The sequence below is a fragment of the Chelonoidis abingdonii genome, chromosome 6, assembly GCF_003597395.2.
Source record: "Chelonoidis abingdonii isolate Lonesome George chromosome 6, CheloAbing_2.0, whole genome shotgun sequence".
NCBI classification, from domain to species: Eukaryota; Metazoa; Chordata; order Testudines; family Testudinidae; genus Chelonoidis; species Chelonoidis abingdonii.
In genome coordinates, this window is record NC_133774.1 from 89,898,810 (window position 1) to 89,918,469 (window position 19,660).

General features: G+C 39.8%; 1 protein-coding gene across 10 annotated transcripts in view; it reads left to right on the forward strand.

The window, feature by feature from the left end:
* Window positions 1-19,660, forward strand: part of CDC14B (cell division cycle 14B) — an 80,864-nt gene that overhangs the window by 40,723 nt on the left and 20,481 nt on the right. For 7 of the 10 annotated variants that reach the window (XM_032788093.2, XM_032788085.2, XM_032788086.2 and 4 more), the window contains 7 exons: window positions 1,890-1,956; window positions 4,593-4,655; window positions 6,417-6,504; window positions 6,834-7,064; window positions 9,034-9,172; window positions 9,334-9,487; window positions 10,275-10,375. In XM_032788093.2, coding sequence (XP_032643984.1) covers window positions 1,890-1,956; window positions 4,593-4,655; window positions 6,417-6,504; window positions 6,834-7,064; window positions 9,034-9,172; window positions 9,334-9,487; window positions 10,275-10,375 — 843 coding nt within the window. Of the gene's footprint in view, window positions 1-1,889; window positions 1,957-4,592; window positions 4,656-6,416; window positions 6,505-6,833; window positions 7,065-9,033; window positions 9,173-9,333; window positions 9,488-10,274; window positions 10,376-13,408; window positions 13,554-19,660 lie in introns of all 10 variants that reach the window. The other 3 variants (XM_032788088.2, XM_032788090.2, XM_032788089.2) reach the window with 1 other exon arrangement.

Consider the following 19,660-nt stretch of genomic DNA (forward strand, 5'->3'; position numbering starts at 1 on the left):
GGGCTCCATGGTTGCCGTGCTATGGCGTCTGCCAGGGCAATCCAGGGAAAAAGGGCGCGAAAGGATTGTCTGCTGTTGTTTTCCCGGAGGAAGGAATGACTGACGACATTTACCCAGAACCACCTGCGACAATGATTCAACCCAGAATTCCAAGAGGTGGGGAAGACTGCGGGAACTATGGGATAGCTACGGAAGAGCTACCCACAATGCAACGCTTCAGAAATCAACGCTAGCCTCGGACCATGGACGCACAACGCTGAATTACTGTGCCTAGAGTGGCTGCGTGAAATCGAATTTATAATATCAGTTTTATGAAACTGATTTTAGCTAATTCGATATCGCGTAGTGTAGACGTGGCCTAGGAGGAGGAAGCCACTGAAAAAAATTGTGAGTTTAGATGGTGCTTTAGAGTCCTGTTCTTTTTGGATTATGTCTATACTGACTGTTCATTAGCCAGTGAGAGGAATTGCTTTTTGCAATCAGATAATAGTTACTTGTGTTCTTTCATAATAGAGGAATTTATATTAAAGTCTTAGAGAAATTCTCTGTATCCTATTGTCAGTTTCCTGAATGAGTTCCTTTTCTTTCTATTACTTCCCTTTCCCCTTCCTCCCCACTTCACACTAACTCATTAGAGGAGGGGAGAGTGCAGAGAGAGTAGATGCAGCCAGACCTCTGACATTCTCACTTTTGTCATTTTTAGTCATTATAACAGTGTCCCTTGTTACACATTTAAAAAAAACCCTAAACCAGACACTACTTCACTCTACTGCCTCAAACAGCACAGTTGCTGGTGAGAGTAGTAGGAGATTTAAATCTGTAGCAACAATGAGGGATAGACATGACCAAAGAGGAGTGGTAAGGTGAAGAGAGACTTTAAATCAGTGACACTCCAAATATGTAATCCCATAGTGCAGCATGAAGTGGACAATTTAAAGTGCTTCTTTCCATGTTCTGGCAGAAATGGAGGAGAGAGGGGAGGAAGTGTTGCATGCCACTATAAATTGCCATTGACAGTACAATTGCTGGCTTTCTAAAATGTTTTAAACCCAACAGTTATTCCACTAAAACATATAATCCTGAAATTCAGAGACTTTTTATACTATAGGGAAAAGGGTTTTTCTACCTTAGGTCAGTTCTAAGTTCATAGTTTCATTAGTTTCATTGAGTCATTTCTTTGTCAATAACTGACATAGTACCAAGAACATTCTATTCCTACCTTAAAATGGTTTAAGAAGAATGGCAGGAAAAATAGCTTTAATGAAAACCAGACTGTTGTTTTTAAGCATAGTCCAACTAAATATTTTAAAGCTCTAAGTTTAGGACAATTCTCTTTTAAATATTACTATACCTATTTCTTTAATCTTTTGGTTAGAAAGGTTAAACTGCCATATATGTAATAGAAGTAATTTGAGTCTTATCCATCCACTTATGCAGTGCTTTTATCAGATTCCAAAAATCTTACAGTACACAAGGAATCACAGTATACAAACTATTTTGTTTAAAAATAAAAATCTTTCAGGAAGTGGTGGTGTCCAAATTCATTAAACTTTGCCAAAGTCTTTTATTCCCAACAAAAACTGAAAGTGGCATTTCTGTTGAAAAAAAGGTGGCTAAAATGAACTTAATGTTGGATCATCTGTGTTTTAACATAAGATACCAGTAAAGCAATCAAATATAAGTTAAAATTTAAATCAATAAACTTCAAGATTGGAAAACAGAATATTTTAAAGTAACTAATAATCAAATCTTTTTACCGCTGGCTCTTGAGAAAATAACATCTTAATTCATTTAGTCTTGGATGTGCATGACGGAACTCATGTGGTTTTGCTTATGAAACTAGAAATGCTGTCAGCTGTCAAAATTGATTTCACATGTTTGTGTTACAGAGATGCTTCATTTGGTACTTGCAGTTTTCATCTAACATTGCTTGACTGCTTTCATGCAATAAATAAAGTAAGTAAAATTTAAAAAATTTGTGATACGTTTGTCAGCTAATTTATAATACAGCCAAAATTAGCTCATGAAACTAAGGACCTAATTATTAGACCTTCATTATAGCAATGTGTCTGACTCTGCCTAGTCTATACATCTTGTACAGCAGGGGTCGGCAGCCTTTCAGAAGTGCTGTGCTGAGTCTTCATTTATTCACTCTAATTTAAAGTTTGGTGTGCCAGTAATACATTTTAACGTTTTTAGAAGGTCTCTTTCTATAAGGTCTATAATATATAACTAAACTATTGTTGTATGTAAAGTAAATAAGGTTTTTAAAATGCTTAAGAAGCTTCTTTTTAAAATAAATTAAAATGCAGAGCCCCCCAGACTGGGGGCCTGGACAGTGTGAGTGCCATTGAAAATCAGCTCTCGTGCCGCCTTCGGCACCTGGGCCATAGGTTGCCTACCCTTGTTGTACAGTAATTGAGCTCCTGTGACTGATATCTGGGGAATCCAATGAGCATGTCTGGGTGGGGTCTGGGACCCTAATATAGAGCAAGTTCTTCCCTGGATGGGAGTTATCTAGCGAAATCATCTTAGCAGTAGCCATGGAGTCAGATGGGCAGAGCTGTCCAGGCCAGTCATTTTACCTCTAATATCCTGATATTAATATGGAAATTGGTAAGTTGTTGGACCAAACAGCCCTCCATGACTGGTCTTCCAAACAGTCAGCATGGTAAATATTATAAAGAAGTTGTGTGTAACTTAATGATGACTGTAGGAAGGAGCCTGCATTACTCCGTGGCCTTATTATTTCAACATTTGTTTCTGAGCTTGAAAGGCAAAATAGTTGAATCAGGTAACTGGTTGCCAGACCCCTTCATTCCTTCTGCACCACTAATTTAGTCATCCAAGGGTTTATTGCAACTCTGAGTATATCTACACTGGGAGGGAGGGGCAGTGAGTAGTAGTAGTTGTGGCAGCGATCCTCAGAACCCTGGTCAGCTGACTCGGGCTCATGGTTTAGGGCTAAAAATAGCAGTATAGGTATTCCTGCTCGGGTTCTGAAACCCATCAGAGGGATTTTATTTAGGGCCCAAGATGCAGCCCCAGCAGGAATGTCTGCATTGCTATTTTTAGTTCATAGAGCAAGCCTGGTGAGCCTGAATTAGTTGACTGGGGTTCTGAGACTTGTTGTCATGAATGATTCTGTGGCCTGGTTCTGGTTTTATTTTTAAGTGAAATCAGAGAAGTGGGCTTGCTTATTTATCATTAATTGTATTGATGTGTATATATAACGTGGATACAGGGATGGAGGGGTTTGTTTTGGACCAAGACTGAATGCAGGGCCGAATTAATCTTTTGTGGGCCCAGCACCAAATATATTTGTGGGCCCCCATGGAAGCAATGGAGCATGTTGCAGGGACGTCAGTCTCCAGAGCAAGGGGCAAAGCAGAGGCAATGGGGCATGGCATGACAGGGATGGCCCCACTCCACCCAGCTCAGTGCAAGGGCACTATTTACAAACCAGCAGTTGCCGGACGCACAGTGGCCCGGCCTGCCCTGTACTGACAGCATACTCCTTTCTCTTGGGGTGGGTCCATGATGCGCCGCTGCCCCCCCAACACTGGAACCCCTCCCCCCCAATTCCCTGTGGCTGATGCCCCCCCAGATCTGCTATGCCCAGCACCCCCAACACATATATGCACAAAACCCTGCACAACACCACACTTGCCCAACACCCCCTGCCCACAGCCCCACCACAACTGCCCAGCACCCCCTGGAGAACCCCCACTCCCTACTGCCTCAACACACACAGATCTTCCCTGCCACCTCACAGCCCAGTACCCTCCAGAAACCCACTCCTCACCCCCTGCCTCCCGGCCGCACTTACTGACCCTGCTGGGAGGTGACTGTCTGATGGACTGAGCCAGCAGTGCAGCCAGAGCTGGTCCCAGGGCCCGGAATCACTCCGGCCCCTCGGGAGTGGCCCGATCAGCCTGGCCAGGGCCTGCCCCTGCCAGGCTCTCTCAAGACGCACTTGCCTGGAGGGGCTCAGCCTAGCCTCCCATACTGTCATCTGCCCCTCCACCCCCACCTGGCTGAGACTGGCCAGGTTTCTGCACCGTCCCAAGTGGCTCAGCTCCAGTGAGACAGGTGGGGCGCCACAGGTGATGGGAAGCAAAGACTGCCCAGAGCCAGAGGTGCACTGGGTCCAGCCAGGGGGCTGAGAGGAGCTGGCAGGTGGGGCCAGGGGATAGAGAGGCCCCTTTGGCTTGAGGAGCAAGTGATTTTTGTGGGGGTGAGGAGGTCTGGGACACAGTGCAAGTGGAGCAGCCTGGGGCCTCTTTTGAGTATGGGCTCGGCTCCATGGAGCCACTGGCACCATTGTAAACCTGGCACTGCTGAATGCTAAATATTTTCCACAACGCCAGCATTTTCACAAGTGTTAAAATGTTTATGAATTCAATTGAGTTCAGTCAAATTAAAGGAGTTAATGTTACTCTGGCACAGTGGTGAAAAATAGATCACAGAATCATAGGACTGAAAGGGACCTTGAGAGTCTAATATAAGGGGTATGCAGACATTTAAAATGGTGATGCATTTTGTCTTTTGATGAAGATTCTTTTTGTTAAAAGTTGTATTGTGGATTTTAGGCTTTGCGATATGGCTTCCTGGATTTCAGTGCTTTTGATGTAAATGAATATGAGCATTATGAGGTAAGTGTGTGGCCTGGGGATAAACTCTGAACCGTGATTTAGAAAACCTGGGGTCTATTCCTGTCCTGCTGGGTTACCTGAGGCAAGCTATTTCCCCTCTGTGCCTCAGTTACCCCATTTTTAAAATAGGAATAATGATATTGATGTTCTTTGAGATGCTAAAGTGTGTTGAGATCTACTGATGAATTATAAGCACTAGATGGTGGTAGTGTTACTCTTACTATAAATGCACTGTTGCCTTTGTTGCTGTCGGTTCCATTTCTGCTTTTAAAACAGCTATTACTATACATCTTTATTTAAGGATCTAAGAGAACAAGATAGGTAATTTAAGTTTAAACACCGGGGAGTTAGAAGGCTGCATTTGTGGTTATAGTCTCAAGAGATGAAAGACTATAGGAAGTAAAGTGGAGTTAGGGTATTTGGAAAGAGGTAGGTAAAGATACTTTTTTTTCCACATCTGATTTTTATCCATTGTAGGATGATAGTAAGCTTCAGTTCCAACGGCACTTCTCATAGGTGAGATCTGCTCTTGGAGAAGTTAATGAGCAATTCAAGTATAGCTAATCACTAGATCAGTTGGCATTCATTTCAAAGAAACTTACACGGAAAGTAATAAAGAGATGACAGAAGTGCAGCACCATTATTCCTTTAAAAAAAAGTAGTAATTGATCTTGGGAATTCCAACCCTGTTAAATTCACCTCAGTTTATGGGAAATTCCTTGTAACTGTACAGCTAAAGTACTATAACACTTAGATAAATGTACTCTCTTAAAGGCAAAGCAGCACGGCATCTATACAGAAAACTCAGGACTTGTTGGAGTTGCATGAAGTAATTACTAATATAGTAGATAAAGGTGAAACGAGACAATTTACAAAAGCTTTAAAAAAAATCCAAGTGTGGCTCTATTTGGGGGGGACCTGATTGCATCACTTGAAGTTTGTTTTAGAAAGAAAAACGCTGGAGAGGTTGAGAGCATTTGGCATCTTATTGATGAAGCAAAGGGCAGACTGGAAATGTGCTTACACTAACGGGGCTTGTATTTGGCTTTGTACTTTTGAAGCAAATATAGCAGGGATGGGCAAACATTTTGGCCCAAGGTCCACATCTAGGTATGGAAAATGTATGGCGGGCCATGAATGCTCACAAAATTTGAATTGGGGTGCAGGAGGGAGTGAGGGCTCCAGCTGGGGGTGGAGGCTCTGTGGTGGGGCTGGAGATGAGAGGTTTGGGGTGCAGGAGGGTGCTCTGGGCTGAGATCTAGGGGTTCAGAGAGTGGGAGAGGGATTAGGGCTGGGGATTAGGGCGTGGGGGCGGGGCTGAGGAGTGCATGGTCCAGGCTGCACTTACCTCAAGCAGCTCCCGGAAGCAGTGGCATGTCCCCCCTCTGGGTCCTACACGGGGCATGGCCAGGCAGGTCTGTGCACTGCCGTGTTCACAGGTGCTGCCCCCACAGCTCTCACTGGCCGCAGTTTCTGGCCAATGGGAACTGGGATGGCAGCGCGTGGAGGCCCCTGGATGCCCCTAAACATAGAAGTCAGAGAGGGGACATGCTGCTGCTTGCGGGAGTCATAGCAGGCTTGAGCGGAGCGGCCACTGATCTTGCTCCCTGGCAGGAGCAAGGAAGCCCCAGCGCGCACTCCCCAGCAGGAACTCAAGGGCTGGATTAAATCGGCTGGCGGGCTGGATGTGGCCTGTGGGCTGTAGTTTGCCCACCCCTGAAATATAGGGATAATGGTAAATCGTACATTTTCTCTTGACAGAAAGCAGAAAATGGAGATTTTAACTGGATAATACCAAACAAATTCATTGCTTTCAGTGGACCTCATTCAAGAAGTAAAACTGAAAATGGTATGCTTTGGGGACACAAACCCATATGCTGCTACTGTGTATTTGATTGATTGTTATGAGTAACAGCAACTTTATCATTTTTAAAAAATTGTTCCTCCAGTGGTATGTTTTTCTTAGCTTTTTGGGGGTGGGGTGGAGTGAAGGAACACTTGGCGATGATAAAGCCCAAGACTTTCTTTAGCTCTATTTGAATTAGGCTGTTTAAAAATTCACTGACTGAAAATGGAATTCTTCTATTGGACATAACTTTAAAATAAGATATTCTACATGTTTGTTTTTTCATTTGGATGTGCAATTTTCATGACTAGTTCCTTTGTTTCTGCCTACAGGTTATCCGCACCATGCTCCTGAGGCCTATTTCCCATATTTCAGAAGGCACAAGGTTACTACCATAATACGTCTTAACAGAAAAATGTATGATGCCAAACGATTTGCAGATGCTGGTTTTGAGCATTATGACCTCTTCTTTGCTGATGGAAGCATACCTAGTGATACTATAGTCAAAACTTTCCTAAATATTTGTGAAAATGCTGAAGGTGTTATAGCAGTTCATTGCAAAGGTATGTTATGTGCACAGTTGATATTACAAGGTGGAGTTGAGAGTTGATAGCAAAGCCTATAGTTAAGTTTACCTGACACTTTGCATCATAAGCCCTTATTTCCAATTGATTATAAGTTAGCCAAACTGTAACCATTTTTGTTCTCTGCTTCAGCTGATTTTGTGTTGGTTTTGGCAAATCTTTTCAGCTGCTTATGAGATTTGCAAGCCTATTTTTCCCTGGTGTCAATGTTAACACTTCTTTTTCCAACCATCTCTTTGAAGAGCTTTAGCATCTCGATGCTTTTCAGCAGAAACTATAAATTTGGCAGTGTTAGTCCTAAGTGCCGTGGAGATAGCTGCTTTTATTTTCTTTAGTAGCTAGCCAAATCTGGCTAAATTATAAGGCTTTTAAAATAATCGTTTGCACAGATTTGATAAAGCTTTTTAGAGGTTTGCTGACAAAATACCTGGAAGGTCCATTTGCACTGAACATTCTCTAGCTGTATGGAGCTCCTGCATAACTGCACTGAGCATGTCCCCAAGCCCTATTCAGCCTTCTATAAGGTAGATGTAGATGCCCAGATGAGAGAAAAGCATCGCAGAAATCCCTCCTGCCTTTGTCCAAGGAAAGGTGTGCTGGTCTGGGAGCCAGGAGGAGACCTTCTGTTGACTGGAGGTGATAATTTTGTGTCTGTCACACAGTGTTCATTATTGAATAAGGCTTACATCCAACCCTACATTAGGAGCACATTCAAAGCACACATATCTAGGCTTGGAAGACTTACATTTTTATTGGTAAATGTTGGTTAACATTGATTTTGCTATAGTCACTCAACTATCGAAAAAATATTTCCATCGATGATAGAAATTTACAGATGGGCAAAGTAAGAAAAATGCTGCTTGAGAACTTTAGAATTTGCTTTAAGGATATTGACTATATTTTGACATATGATATTGACAATTGATGTTTTGGCAGTTATAAAGCTTTAACTTTTTGAATCTCAATATCTACTATCATTAAAGAATTGTCTGATCCCCTCCCCTATAACTTTGCCCAACTGTAAACATTTAAATTGATAAAAATTGAAAAAAATGATTAAGTATTGATTTCAGCCATCAAAATTATGAAAAACAGAAATCTAATTCTGTCAAACCTGACTACATCAGTGCTGCATGATTTGCCTTGTCTATTAGCTTTTAGGTAGAGTTGAAGATATTGGTGTTGATCAGTAAATTCCTAAATAGTTTGGGACTTGATCGCCAAACAGTCTCTCATCCCAGGCAACAGTTGTGATCAGTCCAGGCACTTACGCTGGAGCCAGTTTCTCTTTCTTCACATCCTTCTCTCTCCTCCTACCTTGCAAGTTTAAATTGGGAGACAACTATTGACAGGGCATTTTCTGTGAAAGGTTCTCCCTGCCTTTGTTTCCCAGAGACTTGGATTTGTTTATCTTTAGGGCATACTGCAAAGCTTGTCTCTTTTTCCCCCTGAGATCTTGATAAGGGAATGTGTTGGTAGTTATCCTACTTTAAGGCAATTTTTGAGTTCATATACTCTTAGTTGAGCATTTAATATTATGTTCATATCCAAATTTTATTGGTACATTAAAAGTATTTTATGATGCATAGTGCTATAGACAACTGTCTTTATAATTTGTTCCTATACATAAAAAGCAACTGACTTTGAAAGGCTTGATTACAAAAGCATATTTGTGATTTACTGAAAAATCACTTTCTAAACCTAAACTGTGTAATACTTTTATTCAAACAATAAGTTACATTACAAATATTGGACATAATTCTTGAAAACATTGCTCGCCATGTAAGTTTGGCTAGTGATAAATTTAATAAGATGGGCAATTAAATATTTGTCAATCATAGAAGCAGCAACACAAGTGATTTAGTTTTAGTTCTTAAGAGTTTAGTTAAAACTAAACTCCATGTAAAAATATGTATATAAAAAGAAGCCTCTCTTGTATCTTACACAGCTGGTCTTGGCCGAACTGGCACACTTATAGCCTGTTATATTATGAAGCATTATAGGATGACAGCTGCTGAAACCATTGCTTGGATTAGAATAAATAGACCTGGCTCAGTAATTGGACCACAGCAGCACTTCCTTGTAGAGTAAGTAGACTGTTCCTATGTTAGAATTAACAATTTGAAAGACTAATTAAAAATTGTATTTTAATAGAAAAATTAGACATTAGTTCCTTTAGAAACAAAGCACGTAACGCTGCTAATTTCTGGAAAGTTATAACATCATTGTCTTTTCCATTCCATAATAGGAAACAGACAGAACTTTGGACAGAAGGAGATATTTTCCGTGCAAAATTAAAGGGAAATCGCAAAATTGCTGTTACAAAAATCCTCACAGGAGTAGATGATATTTCAATTAATGATGCAAAAAACCGGAGAGCCAACAGAAAAGATGCTGAACTGGTAATCGTCCGACTGTTCTGCTGTTGTAAAAGTTTTAACTGCTGTTGAGGACCTCTTAGGACATGGACAAAGCCATGGGTACAATAAAGCTCAAGATGTCAGATTCTTTTTGTATGTTTTGCTATGTTCCTTTTCATACTAAAAGATTTGGGGGCAAAAAGGTCTGGACAGCAAGTGTGAAAGATGGAAGTGCACTCTGCAGTTGAAATAGGAGCATCATTGTTATATTTTAAACTTTTTCATTCTCTAGGTAAATATTAAAACAGACATAAATCAAGGTTTTGAAGTTTGCAAACAGACGTATCCTTGATCTATTTCAAAGGTGCTTTTTTTTAATTGTTGAAATGCCTTTTCCTGCCATGACAGCTGACTTCTGTAACACTGTCTGATACCTTTGTTTAGTCACCGGCATCCAGTGTAAAAGGAGATGTGGTAGTTTTTAAAAGGCAACTATGGGAAAAGAGATGTGAATGCCAAGAAGGAATACAAAGCAAGATAATACTATATTTAAGCAGCACTATTGAAAATACTTCCAGTATTTCAAAGTCAGGTGGTATACTGAATGAATAGCTCATGAGTTTAATGTTTTTCACATTTAAGTGCAGTAAGTATGAGTTAGGGAAGATATAATTGTGTTTTTATACAAGTAAATGTGCTTTAATTTACACCTGCAAATTTTGTTCTTGAAGAAGTTAGTGTGTGTGTACATTATAATTTGTAAAATAAAACTGTGATATTAATGGATAAAACTTAAAATCCTTGTCTTATCATTTGTTTACTTATCCAGTACAGTGATGAAGATGATGCAAACTGTGTAACACAAGGTGATAAGCTTCGTGCCCTGAAGAGTAAAAGGCAGGCAAAGGCTGCAACCACAGTTCCCCTAACGTAAGTCAACTTTTTGTGTATATAAATACCAAAAGAGAGAGGGGGAAGTGTCTTCCATTTTGCCTGTTCTGAATGTTCATTGGAAAGGCTATGCTCACATTGAATAAAGGACGCATGGATTCACTAATTCACTGTAGGCTTAATGACTGATTGGTTGTTCTTGTTTTGATTTTTTGGCTAAACAATAGTATTCAACTTTTCTCCTTCTCTTGTCTGTTTCCTCTGTCACCAGAATGACCCACTGCCAGTATATGCTATATGTGCCTACTAGCCTGGATGTGTGTCTGCATATTCTTGACAGCTCAGTCTATTAGAACACAAACACTTCTTTGAATTCAGTATTATGGTATTTTAAAAAAATTAGAGGCCATTCTCTCTAAGGTGTAGTGTTTGATCAGGCTGACTCAATTTGTCTAGTTAATTTGTTAAAATAAGTATAAAATAAATATTAGAAGATGAAACTATTTTTTTTAAATGTTTTTTACTTCCAACTCCTATTGTTTTCATCTTTCTGGGGGAAGGTCCTTCTCTAGATGCTGCTAGTTTTATAAGAACTGCTGGTAGTTTCATGTGAGCAGTTCTGCCTAGGCAAGGAGTAGTAAAACTTCAAGAGAACTCTCACTGGATAAGTTCAAAAGGGGGATGTGTGTACCTATGATGATCCCAAGACACTGATTACAGACCAGGAAGAGAGCATTGCCCAGGGGCTACTTATCAGTTGTCTCTGGTAGACAATGCAACATCAGCTACAAGGGAAGTGACGTATCTACCTTTGACCTTAGCATCTGTTGCTGACAGTTGCAGGATAGATCGGTTTCCTGGTGCTTTCACATATAATAAAAGAGAAATACAAGAGCCTCTGCAGAAGCAGAGGAACTCTTTGCTCCTTTATCAAAATTAGAGAGAAGATGGCCAAGACTGTTACTATCTACTTCATCATTACATGTTAGATTTCACAGCCACTATGCCTCCTGAACTGAAGAATAAAGGAAACTTAGTCCCTACCCTGGTTGTCTTTGCACCTAGGAGCTACATTCTGAGACCCATAGCCAGCTGCCCTTTTTTTTTTTTTTTTTTAACTTGGCCTTCCTTTCTTCTGTTTCATATCACCGTGCTGTGGCTGGATTGACAGAAAAATGGTACAAGTTGTACAGAAGACAAACAACATTGTGATCCTTTTCTGAATCAGGAGAGCAGAGAGCCAAATAGCAGTAAAAACTCTACAGTAATCTAACAGTAAAGGAATATATCTTTAAAACACCCAAACTACTCTGTCTTATCAGTGTCCTAAGTGTATTTTCCATTACATTATCATGGACAGCTAATTCTGTATACCAAATAAATATTGCTTTGGTACATAGATACTATGGTGATAAGTACCTTTTTATAAATGCATAAAAATATAAATATTTTAACTTAAGTGCCCTAGGAGACTAGGTAAATAAAGGATTTTATACAATGAAAATACATCATAAGCTAACTATAGAGTATGTTGTGAATAAAGGAGAAAATACAAACTACAAAATGTTGCAAAATTAGGTCTACAGCCAGAATCTTCTGATATAGTTAACTTAAACACAGCCTGCACCTGGCTCCTTCACGCTCCAGTTGCAAGAAAACCACTTTTCTAAAGTCAGATAACCTAATAAATAAGCATTATCCCTCTGTCACATAACAAACTGCATCGCCAGAATCATCATTGGAATGAGTATTCATTGTATGATACAGAACACATTCATAACCATCATATTGATGCATTAAATGTGTTGTTTTTTTCTTTGCTGGTTTATAATCGGTTCTAGTCAATAAGCATGTATAAAGAAATTTTTCATAACATGACTGTTAATCAAAGAGAACTTACTAGGTTGCCTTTCCATAAGATTAACATAAATGAGCTAAAGCTAGTAGTATCCTTATTTACTGTGCTTTGTGGTTAGAAGGAAAAAAAATTCTCTTAAATCTTTTCTTCTGGGGAGTTTGACTTCCCCCTTTCCCATGCGTGACATCATGTGTGTTGGCAGTACATACTGAAATAATTTGCATCAAGGAGCTAAATGATACGTAATCAATTTTGTCACTCCCAAAATAACAATACTACAAAAATATTCTCTTGCTGTCCTAATCAAATAGGGTATCCTTCCAGGTTGAATAGCTGTTAGACTTTTTTTAAGTTCAGATTCTCCAACACATAATTAAGTCTCATCATTTGAACAGCAAGGTTATTAACAGGAAGAAAGCAGAATGAGATTTGTGTTTCCTTAGTGTAAAACTATCTCAGAGAACAAAACACTTTGTTTACAAAAAGGTAGAATGTGCGGGGAGAGGAATTAAAAGCTAGGTCTGTTGTTTTCTTATTAAGGCACAAGGGATTTGTGTGTAATGCTCGTTAGAGTTTATCAAAGTTACTTGCATAAATCCTCTATGCCTTGATGAATGGATCCTTTGTATGTCTGTCATAGTTAGAAATATGTTGTACCTGAGGTGGTAACCTACTGAATAGTAGTTGTAATTTTAAATGTAGAAAGGCAATTGGCCCTCACCATCTGGGTATCTTGTATAATTCTGTTTGCTCTTTTAGTAGATGGTTATGGCTTTGATGCTTTGGTATTACAACAACATACAGCTGTGAAGCAGTAGTAGTGAATCCAGTGGCTCACTGAGACTGTTTAGTTTGACCAGCCTATATTGCTAATATAGTTGAAGAGAGGGCAACAAATGTTTGTTGTTGTATTAAGTTATTTCGGAATTTGTTTCTCTTTAAGATAGTGCAGTAGACTTTCCTTGGAATTGAAAGCCGTTATGGGGTTATTTCAGGTTCTCAGAAAACCTAGTTCAAATTGGTCCCAGGTAACACACAAACCTTTCCATATGAAATGGTTGCATGACTGTTGTAATAGTAGAAAGGGAGAAAATGCTTGGCCCAATTTAAAGGATGATTTGCTTTTTTAAAACTTGTAACTGGCTAAAATGCACCAATAGCATCCCCGTTTGAATTTTTGTTCATCTTTTCCTCCCCCTCCCAACCCTTTCTAGATGGCTCCTAGCTATGCTGGTCTCTACACTGTGTAGCATTGTCATCTGGTGGATTGTTTGTGGCTCCCTTCTTCCCAGCCTGCTATTCAGTCTAGATGGTTTAAGAACATAGTAACCTCAGGACCCCCTGAGAAAGAGCCACTGTGTAAGTGTCCCATTCCATTTCTCTACAATAGTTCACTTTTTCTGTCCAATATATTTCATAACTGCATGCTTTCATATCAGCTTTCTTATTGGCTTTGTTGCAAGGGTAAATTTCACTGTTCTATCTTTTTCTAAGAAAAGATTTCTTGCGTGAATTAATATAAAGTAATTGTGTGGCTGGCTTGCAATATCTCTTTGAAAGATAGAAAGCAATTACAAGTAGGATAGTTCATAGTTCTGAAGTTTTTTCTTCTCTGCATGCTACTTCAAATATTCTGAAATATAATTTTAAAAACAAATTACATTGTTTAAAGTGTGCTTTTTGTCCTTTGCTTATCACATATGCATCTGGAGAGCTTTAGGTCTCATTTTAGTTTGGATTTCTTGAACTGGCTGTGAAATTGCTTAGTTTCCCCACAGATGAGTTTGCCCATGTTAACTGCTTTAATACCTGGAGTCATGATTTTTAATTTCTGGCGATAGATCTGGTTTTGCTAATGGACTACATTGTGTGTACAACAGGAAACAGAGTAAAACATGACAAAAATATTTTCTAAAATCTGTCTGCCATGGCTGAAAGCCTGCAGTATTTAGTCCAGCCATGCATAATTACAAATTTAGCCATTTTGTATGATTGAAAAAAATTATTGAATGAAATTTTGTGGTGATAGTCCTCTGTCACTCAGATTGCAGTAGCCATTTTGGTTTCTGCATATTCATGCCTTTGACTACCTCTTTTGTCAGAATGATCACAGTGATAAATAGCTCTTGCCAAAGAAACCTAGGTTTCACTTTGAATTTGATTTTTTTTGATGTTTTTTTCCTACCCCTAAAAAGACCCGCAAAATCTCAAACTTTTGGAAGTAAGGTGTATGCACCAGAGAAATTTGCCTGATAAACCCACCGCACATTCCTCTCCTTTTGTGTAAGTCTTGTCACTGTGGAGTTTGCTTGTGCAGAGAACTCTGACCCAGCAAGAATAATTACTCTGGTAGCACAGTAGAAACTTCAGTTGCTGCTAGAAAAAGTGGGTCCAAAATGTAATAACCTAGAGTGGTAAGCATAGTTTTAAAACAGTCTTCTATGCTTTCATGTTAAACATGAAAGCTAAGCCTTTCAGTCTGCTGCTACTTTGACCTCACCACAGCACCCACAAAAGTAAGAATCTGCTCTAAAGTTAAGGAAGAAAAATGCCCAAACAATAATCAGAGTCCCTGGAATGCAGGCAATTCTTAATCAGGTGGCACAGCCCTATAACTGGAAACCCTATGATCAAAAAAAAGATTTATCTTTTATTAAGGAAGAAAATTCAGACTAAATGTCCATCCACTGAATGAAGAAAATGGTGCCATCCTACTGGTAAAACCCAATTGTCATATTAATCTTTGCTAGCTAAGATCTTCAGTAGTCTACAAAGGCGACTTAGGCAGAGAATAGGCACCCATTTAGGCACCTAAATAATATACCTGATTTTTCAAATGTTCTGAATTGAGCTTAGTAGGAGGTAGTAGGTTCTCTCAGTACTTTTGAAAACAAATCTTTTACTGCCTAAGTATAGATTTAAAAACTGGACTTTAGGCATCCGTTCTTTTAAAACCTTGGTCTTCATTTTCCTATAGCATATAAGAAATCTCTGCAAACTCTAGACAGTCCAGAGGGGAGATGCTCCTGTATATCTCTTCCCAGTGAAGCTTGAAATTAAAATGTTTTCTTACCTGTGCTGATTTCCTGCCTTCATTTCATGTACATAAGAGCAGCTGTACTGGGTCAGACCAAAAGTCCGTCCATCCCAGTATGCTGTCTTCCAACAGTGGCCAGTGCTAGGTGCTTCAGAGGGAATGAACAGAACAGATAATCATCAAGTGATCTATCCCCTGTCGCCCATTCCCACATTAGTTACTAGCATTTTAGGGGATTTTTAAAGCACTGACATACTAGTTGATAAAAAAAAAAAATGTGAAGTTTGGACCTAATAGCCTTGCTGTTGTTGTATTTATGTCCGGTTTAACAATTCTTGGCTTGTTAAGGTGCTGTGTACTCACTGGAACAGAAGCAGTGTCTTTTGAGTAATGAAGGTACTTCTGTTTAATATAGGGTGCCTTTTGAAAACATGAAGTTCTGAGCAATGGAACAACGAAGTGAAGGTTCCATTACAGATTAATTATAAATGGAAACTTCTTGCACTACAGTACAACTACTGCTCAAATACAGTGTCCAAAAGTCTAGAAAGATGTTGATAAATTGGTGATGACTTAGAGAAGAGTCTTAAATGATTAAATTATTGGAACTCATGTCTTGTAGTGATAAGCTTACAGAACTCAATTTGTTTATCTTATCAAGAGGAGGTTAAGGGATGATTTGTTCACAGTATTTAAGTAGCTACATGGGGAACATGTATTATTTGATAATGGGGGCACTCTTCAACGTAGCAAACAAAAGTGTAACAAGAACCAGTGGTTGGAAGAGTTAAAGCTAGACAAATTCAGGCTAGAAATAACTTTTAAGTAGGAATAATTAACCATTGGACCAACTTATCCAGGGATGTGGGGGTTCTCCAACGCTGGCAATTTTCAGATCAAGATTGGATGTTTTTCTAGAAGATATGCTCTAGTTCAACCAGAGCTATTGGACTTGAAGCAGGAGCTGATACCGAGATGTCCTGTGTTTATATAGGAGGTCAGACTAGATGTTCAGAAAGGTCCTTTCTGGCTTTAAAATCTATGGATGTGTGTATAATTGATAGAATTGTACCATTTCCTATAGTTAAGCCTTTGACCTAGAAGCAGGATTAAATTTCTTATGGACAGTCATCCTAACTTCATAGTGTCGTAGAAGAGCATACGTCCATCAGATAAAATTCACAACCAACAGATGATCAGAATTGCAAACACATTTGCTTTAATGCTTTTTTTATATTTGCAGATCTGTATTAACTGCACAAAACATAAAGTAAGTGTTAAGGTTACATAATTAAAATATAAAAGCCAGGAAAAGCAAAAAGTGAGATTCCTATAGTAATGTTAATTTGGCCACGTTATGGATATTTAGTAATATGTTACATTTAAGGTTCCTATGAAATTCACAGCCATGAAAAATGCTTCACGGACTGTGAAATCAGGTCTCCTGCTGTGAAATTTGGTCTTTCATATTCTTTTACCCTATAATACACAGATTTCATGGGGGAGACTAGCATTTCTCAAATTGAGGGTCCTGGCCCAAAAGGGAGTTGGGGGGGGGGGGTCACAAGGTTATTTTAGGGGTCTTGGTATTGCCACCCTTACTTCTGCATTGCCTTCAGAGTTGAGTGGCCGTAAAGCAGCGGCTGTTGGCTGAATGCCCAGCTCTGAAGATGGTGCCCTGCCAGCGGCAGCTCAGAAGTACAGATCCCCACACCATACCATTGCACCCTTACTTTTGCACTGTTGCCTTCAGAGCTGGGTGGCCGGAGAGTAGCAGATGTTGACTGAAGTCCCAGCTCTCCAGGCAGCAGCACAGACGTAAAAGTGGCAATACCATATCATGTCAGCCTTCCTTCTGCACTGTTGCTGGAGGCAGGTCTGCCTTGAGAGCTGGGCTCCTAGCTAGCAGCCACCGCTCTTCATCTGCCCAGCACTACTGCCATTAGCAGCTGCGCAGAAGGGCAGCAATACCACAATCTCCCCTACAATAACCTTGCAACTCCCCTGCAACTCTTCTTTGGGTCAGGATCCCTACAATTACAACATGGTGAAATTTCAGATTTAAATAGCTGAAATCATGAAATTTACAATTTTTAAAATCCTATGGCTGTCAAATCAGCCAAAGTGGACCATGAATTTGGTAGGGCCCTAGTTATATTCCTGCTTTCCTAGCTAAATGTGTACCTGAATTTCTCTGTTTTACATTGTCAAGGCCATAAAGTATAAAGAATGTACAATGTGGCAGAGGGAATGTGGGAACATTTACTTAGCTTCCTTAACTTAGCAACCTTGATGTTGCATTAGCCACCAAGTTTTTCTAGTTGCAGACTGACATATCTGGAGATGTTCTAATTTTATTTTTATGTGTGATGGAAAAGAGGAGACTAAGGAGGGATATGATAGAGGTATATAAAATCATGAGTGGTGCAGAGAAAGTGAATAAGGAAAAGTTATTTACTTGTTCCCATAATATAAGGACTAGGGGCTGCCAAATGAAATTAATGGGCAGCAGGTTTAAAACAAATAAAAGTTCTTCTTCACACAGTGCACAGTCAACCTGTGGCACTCCTTGCCTGAGGAGGTTGTGAAGGCTAGGACTATAACAAGGTTTAAAAGGGAACTAGATAAATTCATGGAGGTTAAGTCCATTAATGGCTATTAGCCAGGATGGGTACGGAATGGTGTCCCTAGCATGTTTGTCAGAGGGTGGAGATGGATGGCAGGAGAAAGATCACCTGTTAGGTTCACTCCCTCTGGGGCACCTGGCATTGGCCAATGTTGGCAGACAGGATACTGGGCTGTATGGATCTTTGGTCTGACCCAGTATGACCATTCTTATGTTCTTATGGGGAGATTGCTTATGCTGCTTCAGTGTTAATATTTTAGCCCTGCTAAGACTAAAACAAGTTTCTCTCCCTATTTTTCCTTTCTGTCCACACAAGCAAGCATAACCCATATTGTAACATGACTTGGCCATAGACATATTTAAAAGTGATTATTTTTTTAGGGTAGGCAGGGTCTCTTGTTCCAGTTAGGCTTTGAAGTGTTAAGTTTGGTGGAGAGGGAATACTAGCATTCGTTGCTGTTAGTATTGTTTGCTTGGAGACAACTTTCTTGCCAAACTGAATTAACAAAGTGACAGCAGATCGGTTCACATTCTAACGATTGTGCCACAGCAGTGAAAAGACAACATTTATTTTTAATATGAAAGCTTAGAATTTACATAATTTTGATAATACAATATAGATTACAAAGAGACTTCACATTTTTGGAATCTGGAGTTTTTTTACTCCAGAACTGTCTGGGCCATTTTCTTCCATTACTTTGTGTATGGTTATGAGTTGTTGTGAATGTTTGCTTTGTTATTAATAGAGTAGTCTGTGTTAATTTCATTCCTCTTCTTTGTATAATTCTGTTGGGAAAATGTCTGTGTTCAACTTGGTGTGGTCTCCAGGCACCTGTGGTATAAATCCTGTCTGATTCCTAAATCAAAGTTTGGAGATAAAGTATCTTCCCTAGAATTTTTTTTTAACTGTATGTCAGTGCTAAGATGTTGCTAACTGACCAGCATTTCTGGTGCCTGCACAAGTGTCAGTCCCTGAGGCAGTGTATAGGTTGTGTGGCTTTCACTTTCCACTACACCCAAAGATCCAGAAGAGAGAGGATGCTGAAGCATCCATCATCTGTCATCGACGGAGAAAGCTATGGGGCAAATATTCCTGCATCCGCAGAGGAGCCATTCTGAGCATGGAACTCAGTGAGATCTGGCGGTGGCTCCAAAGTAGGGGCAGACTGGATCTTTGACCTAACAACCCCCAAGAAAGCAGGGAAGGGTAACAAGCTGGAGGCGTCTCCCTTTTTTGACACTTAAGAGTTTTTCTTGTTCACTATGACATTTCCTTTCAGTCCTATTCACAGAAGTCTTGCAGTGAGGATTCTGGGGCCAAATGTACAAGAGAGTCCTCTCTACCAAAAAATTCTTTGGATCAGAGGGTGTTATTGATGGGGACTAATCAGAGCCAAGGGAGGTCTGGGTAATGTCTGGGTACTGTGTACTTCTGTTTCAGTGATGTCTATATAGATGTTAGCTGCTCTGTTACAATTATGTGCTGAGATTGTGTAAGGGGATAAGTCTTTTGACAGCTGGTAGCCATTCCTCTTCTTTCTCTATCATATGCTTCGGCAGGGGCCCATCCCCGGTAATACCTCTTGAGGTTTCTGTGATTGTGGGTTCTGATGCCTTAGTTCTGAGACCCTCCAGAGTAAACTTTACTACCATGTGGAATGGAGTCTGAGGCCACGTCTACACTACGGGATAATATCAAATTAGCTAAAATCGGTTTTATAAAACTGATATTATAAATTGGATTTCATGCGGCCACACTAGGCACAGTAATTCGGCGTTGTGCGTCCATGGTCCGAGGCTAAC